This window comes from Anabrus simplex, chromosome 13 (genome assembly GCF_040414725.1).
Source record: "Anabrus simplex isolate iqAnaSimp1 chromosome 13, ASM4041472v1, whole genome shotgun sequence".
Taxonomy (NCBI): Eukaryota; Metazoa; Arthropoda; class Insecta; order Orthoptera; family Tettigoniidae; genus Anabrus; species Anabrus simplex.
The window spans coordinates 68788714-68803449 of NC_090277.1; the positions used below are offsets into that span (position 1 = coordinate 68788714).

The following is a 14736-nucleotide window of genomic DNA, read 5'->3' on the forward strand; positions in this document are numbered from 1 at the left end:
TCAAAAGTAGTTTCACGGTTCTAATACAATCATCCCTTGGTCGCCCCTTTTAGTCGCCCCTCACGACAGGCAGTGGTTACTGTGGGTGTATTCTTCGTCTGTGTCCTCCACCCACAGGGGGTAGACAGAGAAAAAGGAAGAAATAAGAAGGGATCCGTCACTTCGAAAAATGAAGTAACGGACGAAGAAAGGCAAGGGCCACGAAGGGCGTGAAAATGAAAGACTCCCTAGGCCTCAAATGCTCTAATACCAACAAGAATAATTAAAGAACCACCTAATCAATACTTTATTTTTTGCATTGGGCAAAATTAAATAAACATTATCACTCACAGAACATGTTTCGACCACTTAGTGGTCATCATCAGCTGTATAAGGAAACTTAGATGAAAAATACTGGACAATAAGTAAGTAAGTAAGTAAGTAAGTAAGTAAGTAAGTAATTCGTCTTTATTCGTGGCGAAGTTAGGGCTCAAGGCCCTCTCTTACACAAATATTTGCTGTGTTGATTGTTTGACTGGTAAAAGTTCTTTGGTATCTTCTCAGTTAAAAATGGCGGTCATCTGGTTAGGGCAGCTTGCCTCACGTTAATATCATATCTTGGAAAGATGTTTAATCTGCGCTGCCTTGGGGATCTTTCCAAGATATGATATATAACGTGAGGCAAGCTGCCCTAACCAGATGACCGCCATTTTTAACTGAGAAGATACCAAAGAACTTTTACCAGTCAAACAATCAACACAGCAAATATTTTTTCCATAACCTAAAGATTAACGATGGTGCTTATTGTCCAATATTTTTCATCTAAGTTTCCTTATACAGCTGATGATGACCACTAAGTGGTCGAAACATGTTCTGTGAGTGATAATGTTTATTTAATTTTGCCCAACGCAAAAAATAAAGTATCGATTAGGTGTTTTTTTAATTATTCTTGTTGATTATACTCATCGATACGGTCATGAAGTGGACTACTTGCAAATACCGTCGGGGTCGGAAAAGAACAAGAGTTGACCAAGAACAGGATGGATGAAAGTGAGGAGCCTGGCACAAGTAAGTGGAAGCAATGCCAGATCTCAGCTAAGGGCCCCATGTTCGCCAACCCACGCTCCCAAGTTGAGAGCCCCTTTTAGTCGCCTCTTACGACAGGCAAGGGATACCGTGGGTGTATTCTTCATCTGCGTCCCCCACCCACAGGGGGGCGTTAATAAAGCTGTTTCCCTTCCACCATACCATTGCCATTTTAATGCCATAGGACTGATTTGGGCCCAAGTGAAGGATTATGTACCTGCGAATAACTGACTCTTCACAGTATCGGAAGTTGAAAGACTTCTTTGGGAAGCCATAGGCTGTGTAAGTGCGGAAGACTGGAGCAAGGTTGTGAGACACAATCTGAGATGAGTGAAGTTTGGGAGAGGGAAAGTATCACAGATGATGTTATTATCTCGTTAGGATCAAGAGAGAGTGGAACCTCAACAGACGATGACAATGTCAATAATAATAATAATAATAATAATAATAATAATAATAATAATAATAATAATAATAATAATGTTATTTGCTTTACGTCCCACCAACTACTCTTACGGTTTTTGGAGATGCCGAGGTGCCGGAAATTTTTCCCGCAGGAGTTCTTTTACGTGCCAGTAAATCTACTGACACGAGGCTGACGTATTTGAGCACCTTCAAATACCACCGGACTGAGCCAGGATTGAACCCGCCGAGTTGGGGTCAGAAGGCCAGCGCCTCAACCGTCTGAACCACTCAGCCCGGTGATGACAATGTCGATGGTGACTCAGAAATGGGTGGTCCATGCCCTTTGTAGGCTTTTTTCCTTCCTTAGGGAAAATGAATCTATCAGTAGTGTAAACTCTTCTAGATGGTGAGTAGAAATTTCATTTCATTTTCTCACGTTTTATCTGTTCCTAGCATTGATCTATTTTTATCTTATAGCCTTATGCTAAACATGTTATTTGTTATTGTTAATCTTGTGTGAGTTATGCATGTTGCTACAAAGAATAATTGATTCTGGACTAATATTCGAGTATATACATTTCCGTTCGTGTTGTGAGTCGTGAATCAGCAGCTGTTTGTACTCGTAACAATTTGGCACTACTGTCTGACTTCCAGTTAGTCGAAACGCATAGAAACGGAACTATAATGCTATGTGATACCTGCAGAATGGGCTGAGTGAGGGAGCTTTAAGGCTCTCAATCATGAAATGATTATTGGTAGCTACATCTCTAAGTAGTCAGTCACATCCATTTCTGCCTTTCTGGCGTTGCACAAGTTGACAGTCGCGGATGTAACTGTGAAGTGGAATCAGAAAGACACAGCCGAAACAAAACTATGGCCAGTTAGGCCATATTTGTTGACCGGCAGGGCTATCAAGCACGGATTTAGATGCTAAGGGAAAATCACTTGATATCATGCGATTCCATCGCATGTGAATTCTACATTGCCACCAATTGTTCAGCTATCTCCATAACATGCACTAGAAGATATGTGGGCTGGTGTGCAATGCTCTGATATCTTCCTATAAAGTGCAAATATCACTGGTGAATGCTAAGCACTGTGTTCAGTGGTGTAAACAGCCACTGGTTCATGGGCGACTGGAGACGCTTGACTTGGAGTTATACTATGTGGCAGTCAGAAAGGAGGATGTGGGTATGGTGAATGCCAAGCGAACGATACATATCAGCCTGTACAGTGCCCACTGTGAAATTTGATGTAGGTAAGGTGGCAGTATGTGTGGGTACTTTTTATGAAAGGGACTTAGTCCTCTTGTAAAACTTTTTTTTTTTTTGCTAGGGGCTTTACGTCGCACCGACACAGATAGGTCTTATGGCGACGATGGGATAGGAAAGGCCTAGGAGTTGGAAGGAAGCGGCCGTGGCCCTCTTGTAAAACTATGGAGTGTGGAAGGATGGGAGGACATTTTGACCAGCTGTGTGTTGTCTACGATAGAAGACCAGTTCACATTTGATGTTTACCTGACAAAATTCATTAAAAGCTTCAGCCATACATGCCCAAGAGAGATTCGGTTTACTGTGTCATCTACTAGGCCAAGAGTAAAACAAAACGATGAAATTGATGAACAAGCAACCAGATGGCATCAAATTAAAATGCTTGCATACAGTAGCTGAGGCTATACAATTATTATTACATAAAGCAACACCTGTTTATGAAGGGTTGTTGGACAATAAGTTTTAGGAAATAGACTGGCCAGCCAAAAGGCCAGACATCAATTCTATGAAGAAGAATGGTGAATTCGCTCCAGAACTTAATGACCCACGTCGCTAACTACACTTCCTAAAGTTCTGCAGGAAAAATAGTCTGCCATTCCTCTGGAGATATTTCAACACGCTAGACAGTCTCTCCTACAAAGCTCGGGCTTTTCAAAAGGACAAAGACAATCCACACGTGTTCATACACTGCCGTCTTTAAATAGATGGTCTCTCTCTTCATCAATCCCAGTTCTTCTATTTCCATTTCTTCTCAGTTCCGACGAGCTTGTTTCTGCTTCCCAGCTTCATAGGGTGATGCACTGCCAAATGACCGCTGCTTAGCCCGAAGGCCTGCAGATTACGAGGTGTCGTGATCGGAACGATGAATCCTCTCAGCCGTTATTCTTGGCTTTCTAGACCGGGGCTGCCATCTCACCATCAGATAGCTCCTCAACTGTAATCACGTAGGCTTAGTGGACCTCGAACCAGACCTCAGATCGAGGTAAAAATCTCTGACATGGCTGGGAATTGAATCTGGGGCCTCCAAGTAAGAGGTAGGCATGCAACCCTTACACTGCGGGGCCAGCGAAGAAAATGAATACAGGTGGTAAAAACGAAGAATACAGGACAAACACGAAAGAAGAAAAGGAACTGAATGGGTTGATATAAGTTTGTTCCTTTCCATTACTTACATTTGGCGACTGGTGGGCACTGCCAGACAACAGAAGAATAAACACACTGGGTCACACTGCGCAGATCAAAAGAACACCAATCTGGGAGACAGGCAAGTAAATGCTGGTACCAACACTTAGGGCCGAATTCATAGTCAGCACATACATAAGTGGAACACTTAAGTAATAAGGGATCACTTATATGAGTTTACATTTCATAGACAGCACTTAAGGAGCACACTTACTGATACAGTAAGTATTCACTGGAGATGTGGCAATGCTGCATGTTATACCCATGTTTCCTGAATCGTGTAGTTCTGGCTACCGAATAGTGGGATGATCTATTGTGATTTGTTTATCGAAGGACATCGCGCAACATTTTTGAGGTTAAAAGATCATCTGTATTGTATTTGGTTATCTGAATGGATAACAAAACTGTGAGCAGTGAGCTGAGACGGCACCTGCAAGAACTTGTGTCGAAGTACATGCACATAATATAGAACAAGCAGATCGATGCAGTTTCTCATCAGAATATAAATGACGTGGGAAAAACTTGTTGTGGACAATGCAAACTACGAAAATGCCCAGAGTCTAATTTTCTTTTTAATATAATATGTTTATAGTTATCCAGGTACTTGAACCTCTACAAATATACATCCAAATGCAGAATATCTAGCCTTACAACGCTTTTAATGATTTAACAAATATATCCATACTGGTAGCCCTTACATTGTAATAGGCCTAATTACTTCCCCAATAAAATGTAAATAGTATGTTTTGATGCGCGATGCCATAATTCCAGAAACTTCTGATATAATCTGGCAAACGATTGGTTGACTAACCTGATATAATTAGCACAAACCAACCCTAAAATAAATGGTGGTAGTGAAACACATTCATTTTTCTTATAACTCAGTATCGTTCTTTACTATTCCATAGGCTTACAGTTTTGATAACTTATCAACGTGTAACACGTTTCCAATTAATTAAGTGAAATAATGTTGATGATGATGATGATGATAATAATAACAACCTGAAATTAAGAGGTGGCATAAAATCTCAAAACAATATCTTCATTAATGGTGAGATAGTGAGTCCTCTAGAGGTTATGTTCACTCTCTCAATCAAAGGAACAAGGATATTCATAACTGTCATACTACTAAAATGAAATGTTCTTTAAATTGTTGGTCATATTACATTTTGAAAGGATTTTCCATCTCTAATGTGTGCACGGAAAGCATTCTGTAAATAAAATGCAACGTATTCAGCAAAATCATTACCGGTATCCTCCATCTTGCTTCCACATAAGTGAGTCACTTAAGTGTGTGTGTGAGATCCACCTATAGCAATAAGTGGGACACTTAAGTAGGTAATATGAAATTAATAAATCTGGGCACTTACGTGTGAGTGTTGTCTGTGAATTTGGCCCTTAGCCTTCTAAATTCCATCAAAGTGCAGGCACCTACCAGACCGAGTCGTTTCATCCTGACAAGAGCTACCAAAGCTAGCTGAAATGTCAGCATATTTGAAATGTCAACACGGCCCAATATCTTGAATACACATCCAAGCTTGTAACATATGTAACTTCTGTGACAGAAAAATGGACATTCCCTTGAAAACAAAAAGCTTATAAATGACTCAAAACCATCCATGACTATTGCACCACCCTGTATATTCATACACATTTACATTCTCCTTCCATTTCATATATAATGTACAGCGTGCATCAAATATATACAGTTCAGAGTGTTGAGTAGCCTAGATTAACAGATGCTTCAAAGTAGTTGATTTGCAATCCAAACTCCCAATTCGTCGGCAACCACTCTGCTTGATCTGTACAGTGGGATAGTCTGCTCAAAAGGAGAGGTATCAAGTAATGGAATAAACAAGATCATCCCTGTTGTTGGGTAATGTTACATAAATTATGTTATGCATGTAGCACCGTGAAAAGAAACCCAAAGAAAAATTATATAATTGGTCCACCTTAGTAAATACAAGTGCGTCTTAAATTTGAAAAAATTCACACTGTTGGTACATGTTTTAACCCCAATGGGTCTTCTTCAACCTTAAAAATAGAATTAAAAAGTTAATAAAACTCTTGAAAACACACAGCACTAAAAGTCCTATGATAAATCAAACTTGAAATATCAAAATGCTAGAAACAACCAAAAATACCATATACAGGAACATATAAAAGCAGACGTTCTTTAAGTCATGATGTAAGAAGCGACTTAAGAAGTTTGAACAGTGGTTACAATTTGTAAGACACATAAAAAATAATCATCATGTAGAAAATCTTTTATAACTGACAAGTGAGTTTACTTAAATTCTTTTCTTTAAGACACGCTTGTATTGACTAAGGGGTACCAATTATATAATTTATCTTTTACTATACAGTCAATGAGGAACAAACCATATGTGTGATTCTTGTACTGTAAAAGAAACCCATTTTTCAACTTTCCCATATACTAACAGCATATCCACCAACTCGTTACAAATACTTTCCCCTAATGCAAAACGCTTTTACCCTTATACAGCAAGTCATAGAAAGACTTGTTTGCTTCTTATATGAACTTGCAGCATTCACCTTTATTTAGAGAAGACTGTCTTGCTGCACAGGTAAAGCAAAGATGTTGCCGACACATCAGAAGTTTGGACTGAACACCTGCTTCTTCAAAGCACCTGTTAGTTTAGGCCACTCAACTTGCTGAGCTGTATGTTTCTGAAACATGTGGTACAAGGTTGTTCCTCAGAACTGTTAAGGGAAACAACTCCTTAATCCTGCTTCTCAGTAAACTCATTGATCCACCAATGAGTAAGGTTGAGATAGAAGTGAGATCCCTCGGGTTCATAGTCCAAGTAAGTGAACAAAGAAGTTGTCCGTGCGATGGCTGGCTCAATCTGCGTTCCTTCATGCCACTCGTTGAAGGAGGTGATGGCAACAATGCGAGCCTGTGCCGCCATAGCGCTGCGCCACCCCACCTCGTAGTACTTTCCGTGTCGGCGGTGCCTCGTGTTGGCCACGTTCCATGGCCTCACTTGTGTGTCTATGTAGCCAGGACCCACCGATGGTACAAATACTAACCCATTCTGGCGTGCAAACTTGCTCAGGCTATGCCAGTTCTTCCAAGATGAGCCGTAAGTGAAGCCGTTTGTAGCAAAGTATGTGTAAAAACCTGGAAGAATTAGAAGTGTTTCAGAGAAATTAAACTGTTTTTATGTAACATGAAACATTCAATCATATTTACTGACGTAAGACATAATTTTCCTCAGAAAATAATCCTCATGTATAATAATGATAATCATAATAATATCATTGAGACACCAGAATAAGAGAACAATGGTCAGAAAAATTCTGGGCCTAAAGATAAAAGATGGGTAGATTCAGACCTAAAAATGATAATGATGCTTGTTGTTTAAAGGGGCCTAACATCAATGTCATCGGCCCCTAACGGCACGAAATGAGACGAAATCTAAGGACAATTAAAAATCCATAATCCTCCACTGACCAGAATTCAAAACGTGAGGACGAAGAATGAATGGACGGATATGGATCCGACCCGCAATGGCCCACATTCCCAGAAACTAGCATTAAACAATAGTATTACTGACCAAGGGACTGCTTCTAAAGCACAATAATGAATCGATTAAGCTTGTAGTCTAAACGGGTCCAAAATCCAGGTCATCGGCCCCTCATAATGGTACTTATCCCTAGGAAAGTAGAACCATGGTATTTGTCATGTTGCGGTACTAATCAAAAGTAGCATAGACTCGTGGTATTCCACACATTATGCCACTACGCAAGGGTAATGTAATGCGCACATGTAACACAGACCTATGGTGCTTCGCACATTGTGTCGCATTTACAGGCAATGCAAACCTATGGTGTTCTTCACATAAGTGGACTAACCACAGGGACTTGCACTATCCCGTGTTGTTCCTCACATAGTGGGTACTAATCATAGGCAAGGCAGAACCATGGTGTCGCTCATATAGTGGTACGAATCACAGGTACTGTAAAATGCATCCCGATCACACATTGTCGCTACTAATCACAAACCTATTGTGTACCTAACATAGTGGTACTACACGCAAGTAAGAGCGACCCATGGTGTTCCTGGCGTGGTGGTACTAATTACAGGTAGTATCATGGTTCTAATTTGATCATATCTTGGTCACCCCCCAGACCTGAAAAACAATTGTACCAGAAGACAGGAGTGGCTGAACTGATGAGGAAGAGAAGGTTACAGTTCTATGGACACCTACTGAGGATGGACAGAAACAGTATGAAAGAAAGAATCTTCAAATTCTTCAGGAAAAGGAAGACAGAGCCAAAATGGTTTCCAGAAGTGAGAATGGATCTGGCTAAGACAGTGATGAGAGATGAAGATATTGCCTTTCAGGCAACTAGTCAAGGATTTCTAAGAGATTAGAGGAGCCAGCAATGACAGGAAGATCCTTCACAAAAGAATGGAGGAAGTGGGAGAAAGGATGAAAATATACTGGAAGACATTTATTGCAAAAAAGGTTAAAATGTTCCACAGATTTTTTAATTACAAAATTTGCCAGTTACAGACCACTTAGAACCTAAGACTATGGTACAGTATTTTTCTTCTGTTCTTCCTAGAACTTCTTTATACATTGGCTGTTAGCCTGCCTCTGTTCCTCTCACATCACTTTTTCAGTGAGACTGAACTTGTGAAATAAAAGAAATCTTCAGAAGTAATCTGTCACCAGAATTCTTCCCTGTTATGATGTCATCTGTGATCTTCAGTCTTTGTAGGTCCCATCTAGCCTCTTCCATTCAGACTATGGTGTTTTTTTAATTTGGAGGAGTAATAAAAAATTATCTGAGCCAGTTGTCATTCACTCTGTGAATGTGTCTATAAAAGTGTAAGTTTTGTTTTTGTTTTTGTAATTTTCTCTGTATTTTGGTAGAAGTTTTCATTTTCCTTTTCATCCAAATATTATCTTTATTCTTTCGGGATCCCAACATTTTCCTTAGTATTTTCCTTTCTTTCTTTTCCATTTCCTCTTGTTGTCGAACTCTATGGCCAAATGGTTAGCATGCTAGTGTTGACTACTGAATGCATGATTCGAAGCAGTGTATCGATTCATTAAAGTGTCCGAGTGAATTGATTCACAGGAACGGCGAGCTCGCGGCACACGATTCAGCTTACTCCCAGCGGACAGTGCCGCACTCACTGGACGTTGACGGGGAGCCGAGCTTCCGCTGCAGCGAGACAATGAATCATGGCACATCGAAAGATTCGTGAACAAGCGCAGCTCAGTGAGACACAAGATACACACGGCTCCTTATCGGCTCACTGGACGCTGGTGGAGAGCCGAGCTTCAGCTGCAGCGAGACACAGAGTGAGCCACGGTACGCTGAAAGAATCGTATTTTATAATGGACTCTCGAGCTCAGCTCATTTGAAAATAACACCCATTTGCATTCACTGTCCTCTTCTTACAGGGAGGTTTAAATAATAGATGGATTTATTTGCAGTGTTAAAAAGGTAGTCAAAACATAAATCTGAAGTAGCTAGTAAGTTGGTAGGCTATTACGTTATACTATTTATTAGTTTAATGAATCTTAGTTGACATTTGACAATTAAACTCGACTCTAGCCTGCCCTATGACTATGAGTCATGCTCATGACCACTCAAAAGTACCTGTTTTATATTGGGAAGAATGGCTCAGTATTCTCTCAGTTCATATGTCACATCGTTGCACAAGACTTCAATCATATGTGGACAGACGCAATAAATTAACCAACAGTATGTTGAATCAGAAAACCAGCGGGCTACTGTACATCTCGGGTAGCCTATACAAAATATGACGATTTAAAAAATCCTCACCTGATAGAAAAATACGTATTTTCAAAAATGACTGAGCGAGTTGTCGTGCGGTTAGTATCGCGTAGCTATGCGCTTGCATTTGGGGGATGGTGGGTTCGAATCCCACCGTCGGCAGCCGTTAAGATGGTTTTCCGTAGTTTCCCCATTTTGACACCAGGGAATGCTGGGACTGTACCTTAATTCAGGCCATGGCTGCTACCTTCCTAATCCTAACATTTCCCACCCTGTGTCGCCGTAAACCTTCGATGTATTAGAGTGACTAGCATTTTTTTCTAAGAAAGGAGTTCATAGTATGAAGACCAGATGGCAGCTGCGAGCACTGAATGCTGTTGCTGCTGTCTTACCAGCACATACTATACAGATGCAGGAGGAGCGGTGACTAATGTGCCGTGAATTGGATCACTGTATCGATTCAGTAACGTGAACGGAATCAAATGAATCGATTCAGTAAAATGAAATCGAATGTCCCATCACTATAGCATACTGGCCTTTGGTCCACAGGGTCCAGGTTCAATTGTAACTTTCATTGGCTTAATTCGTCTGGGTTGAGGGGCTGAGTGTTTGTGCCATCTTTAACATTAGAATTCTTTTGTTAAGAAGGAAGCCATACTTTTCAGTGCTAACTCAGTTACCAAATTCACTCCCAGCTTCCTCCAAGGGTATTTAATCATGCAGTCCAGCGATTTTTAGATGCCACCCTGACTCACTAGGTAACATGTAATCCATGGCTTTAATTTAGTATCACTCCTATACTATAAACCCTAAAAATTTGTACATATCTTCACAAGAAGATCTAGTACAGTGTTTTTACTTGCCATGATTACTGTATTCGTTATATCATTCAGTGCCACTTGAATTCCAACCACACACTTCTGAGATCTCAGGAATGGCACGTGTTTATTTAGATCACACATCCCACAATGCGGTAAATTACCCCAAGCTGAAAAAAACCTTCCTCTGAGCACTATCTACCGCCAAACTGATCTACTATGACATCTAATGTACATTTGAACATAAAAAGTTGCGCGAATTCAAATCCGACCAAGGTCGAATATGGCATTTTACACACATAAAACCTAATCCCACCCTGTGTTAATGTAACTTTAAATGTTATAGGTGTTATAATTAGTGTTCGACTGACTGAAAAGCTTTAAAGTTACATTAGAATTCATCTTAGGTAGTGGCCCATCCTCACAGACGTGCAGGTAGCCTATATGGTGTCAACTCAAAGACCTGCATCATGCCACCCGCTATAACCCTTCTGCTCAATGTTAGTCATTCAGATCCACCTAGCGACTTGATCGCTTCAAAATACCTTCAAACATGAGACATGTAGAAAGCTAGAAAAGCAGCTAGGATTAATAATATTTCTGGAGATATACTACAGGCAATGTGTTGGAATCTAGTGCCAAATCTGAAATACTTATTTGATTATTATTTGCAAGAAGGAGCTATACCAAATGAATGGAGAGTTGCTATAGCAGCCCCAGTGTACAAAGGAAAGGGTGCTAAACATAAAGCGGATAATTACAGGACAGTCAGCTTGATATGTGTTGCATGTAAACTTTGGGAAAGCATTCTTTTTGATTGTATTAGACATGCTTGTAAAATTACTAACAGGTTTGATAGAAAGCAATTCGGGTTTCGGAAAAATTATTCCAATGAGGCCAATGTGTAGGATTCCGGCAAGCAGCATTGCCAACCTCTGAAAATTAAAACAAAATGTAGAGAAATTCAAAATAAACCGTACACTTTATCGTAAAACCGTACAGTACTAATATTCACCCAAATACTACTAAAATTAAACAGAATGCATGCAATAATAGCAAGTAGCAATGATATCTCATAGGAATACTTAACTGAAACATATTACTAGAATTAAGAAAATGTAACATACACACTTTGCCCTTTCTTCACATGTTGGATCAGGACTCAGCCACTTCCTGTACTGTCTATACTCTCCCGTGACTGCCTATACTTTTAATTTCCTTCTGGGGGTTTTAACAGGAAGTTTTAAAATATTTTGTGTGTTGAATGACCTGCTTTATTTTTGGAATCAGAAGTTAACCGCATCTTTACCTATTTAACATTCAAAATAAACACCAAAGGAAATAATATACAGGGTGATCCACTATTATATCCCTATTTTTATTTCAGTATTGTTCTGTCATTAACAGTGTTACATGGCTGCTCTCAATTCTATTATGTACTATGGTCCTTGCCATTTCATATTTCAATGCAGGCACCAGCATTAGCAGCACACCGTTGCAGTCGAGGCCCAATGTTCCTGACAGAGCGTTGCAACATGCTACAAACTTTTCTTTATCCCATTGTTTCAACCTGGGACGGAGTGGACAATGTGCACTTTATACACGATGGGGCACCGCCCCATTTTGCATTGATTTTGCGAGAATGGCTTGACAATGCTTTTTCGGGCCGCGATATTGGACGTCGCGGAAATGTTGAGTGGCCACCGAGAAGTCCAGACTTGACCCCATTGGAGTTTTCCTATGGGAGTATTTGAAAGAGGAGGTATATGCCAAAAAACCACGTGACTTGGACACTTTGGAAGCAGTCATTAGGGATGAGTGTGCGCAGGTACCAAACGACATGTTGCATGGTGGGTAGCAGCCTTTCGGTAGTTGCAAGGGCGGCAGTCTAGATGATTGACTGATACGGCTTTGTAATAATACTCAACATGGCTTAGCTGTGTTGATACTGCTACACGGCTGAAAGCAACGGGAAACTACAGCCGTAACTACCTCCCGAGGACATGCAGCTCTCTCTGTATGAATGATGTACTGATGATGGCTTCCTCCCGGGTAAAATATTCCCGAGGTAAACTAGTCCCCCATTCGGATATCCGGGTGGGGACTACACAAGAGGGGGCGATCATCAGGAAGATGGATACTGACATTCTGCGAGTCGGAGCGTGGAATGTTAGAAGTTTGAATCGTTGTGGTAGGGTAAAGAATCTGAAAAGGGAGATGGATAGGCTAAAGTTAGATGTAGTTGGTATAAGTGAAGTACGTTGGCAGGAAGAACAGGATTTTTGGTCAGGCGACTACCGAATTATCAACACAAAATCAAACAGGGGAAATGCAGGAGTTGGTTTAATAATGAATAAGAAAATAGGGCAGCGGGTAAGCTACTGCGACCAGCATAGTGAAAGAATTATTGTCGTCAAGATAGACACCAAACCAATGCCCATCACAATAGTGCAGGTCTATATGCCTACTAGTTCAGCGGATGATGAAGAAATCGAAAGAATATATGAGGAGATAGAAGATTTAGTACAATATGTAAAAGGTGACGAGAATCTAATTGTGATGGGAGACTGGAATGCAGTGGTAGGGCAAGGAAGAGAATGTACTACAGTAGGAGAATTTGGATTGGGACAAAGGAACGAATGAGGAAGTCGGTTGGTTGAATTCTGCACTGATCATAATTTAGTCCTTGCCAATACTTGGTGAAAACACCACAAACGACGGCTGTATACGTGGACGAGACCTGGAGACACTGGAAGGTATCAAATAGACTTCATTATGATTAGGCAGAGATTCAGAAACCAGGTGTTGGGATTGCAAAACTTTCCCAGGAGCAGACGTGGACTCTGACCACAACTTGTTGGTCATGAAATGCTATCTGAAATTGAAGAAATTGAAGAAAGGAAAGAATGCAAAAAGATGGGATCTAGACAAGTTGAAAGAAACGAGTGTGAGGGATTGTTTCAAGGATCATGTTGCACAAGGACTAAGTGAAAAGGCTGAAGGAAACACTATAGAGGAAGAGTGGAGAGTCATGAAAAATGAAGTCAGTAGGGCTGCTGAAGAAATGTTAGGAAGGAAGAAAAGATCAACTAAGAATCAGTGGATAACTCAGGAGATACTAGACCTGACTGATGAACGACGAAAATACAAGAATGCTAGAAATGAAGAGGGCAGAAAAGAATACAGGCGATTAAAGAATCAAGTGGATAGAAAGTGCAAGGTAGCTAAGGAAGAATGGCTGAAGGAGAAGTGCAAGGATGTCGAAGGTTGTATGGTCCTGGGAAAGGTAGATGCTGCATACAGGAAAATCAAGGAAACCTTTGGAGAAAGGAAATCTAGGTGTATGAATATTAAGAGCTCAGATGGAAAGCCACTTCTAGGGAAAGAAGACAAAGCAGAAAGATGGCAGGAGCATATCCAACAGTTGTATGAAGGTAAAGATGTAGATAATTTGGTTCTGGAACATGAAGAGGCTGTTGATGCTGATGAAATGGGAGACCCAATTTTGAGGTCAGAGTTTGACAGAGCTATGAGTGACCTAAATAGGAACAAGGCACCTGGAATTGATGACATACCCTCTGAATTACTGACTGCCTTAGGAGAAACCAGCATGGCAAGGTTATTTCATTTAGTGTGCAAGATGTATAAGACAGGAGAAGTCCCATCCGATTTTCGGCAGAATGTTGTTATACCTATTCCCAAGAAAGCCGGTCCTGACAGGTGTGAAAACTACCGCACCATTAGTTTAGTATCTCATGCCTACAAAATTTTAACACGTATTATTTACAGAAGAATGGAAAAACAAGTTGAAGCTGAGTTGGGAGAAGATCAATTTGACTCAGAAGAAATGTAGGAACACGTGAAGCAATCCTGACCTTACGTCTGATCTTAGAGGATCGAATCAAGAAGGTCAAGCCCACGTGCATGGCATTCGTAGATCTAGAAAAGGCATTCGATAATGTTGATTGGACCAAGCTATTTATGATTCTGAAGATGATAGGGATCAGATACCGAGAACGAAAAATTATCTACAATCTGTATAAAAATCAGTCTGCAGTGATAAGAATCAAGGGTTTTGAAAAAGAAGCAGCAATCCAGAAAGGAGTGAGGCAAGGCTGCAGTTTGTCCCTTCTCCTTTTCAGTGTTTACATAGAACAGGCAGTAAAGGAAATCAAAGAGAAATTTGGAAAGAGAATCACAATCCAAGGAGAGGA

General features: G+C 40.5%; 1 protein-coding gene across 1 annotated transcript in view; it reads right to left on the reverse strand.

The window, feature by feature from the left end:
* Positions 1-2313: 2313 nt before the first annotated feature.
* The window catches only part of LOC137502883 (glycoprotein endo-alpha-1,2-mannosidase-like), a 79825-nt gene continuing 67402 nt past the window's right edge, over positions 2314-14736 (reverse strand). The window contains exon 3 of the mRNA XM_068230056.1: positions 2314-7068. Within this exon, the coding sequence (XP_068086157.1) occupies positions 6668-7068 (401 nt within the window). The 3' untranslated portion in view covers positions 2314-6667. The remainder of the gene's footprint in view (positions 7069-14736) is intronic.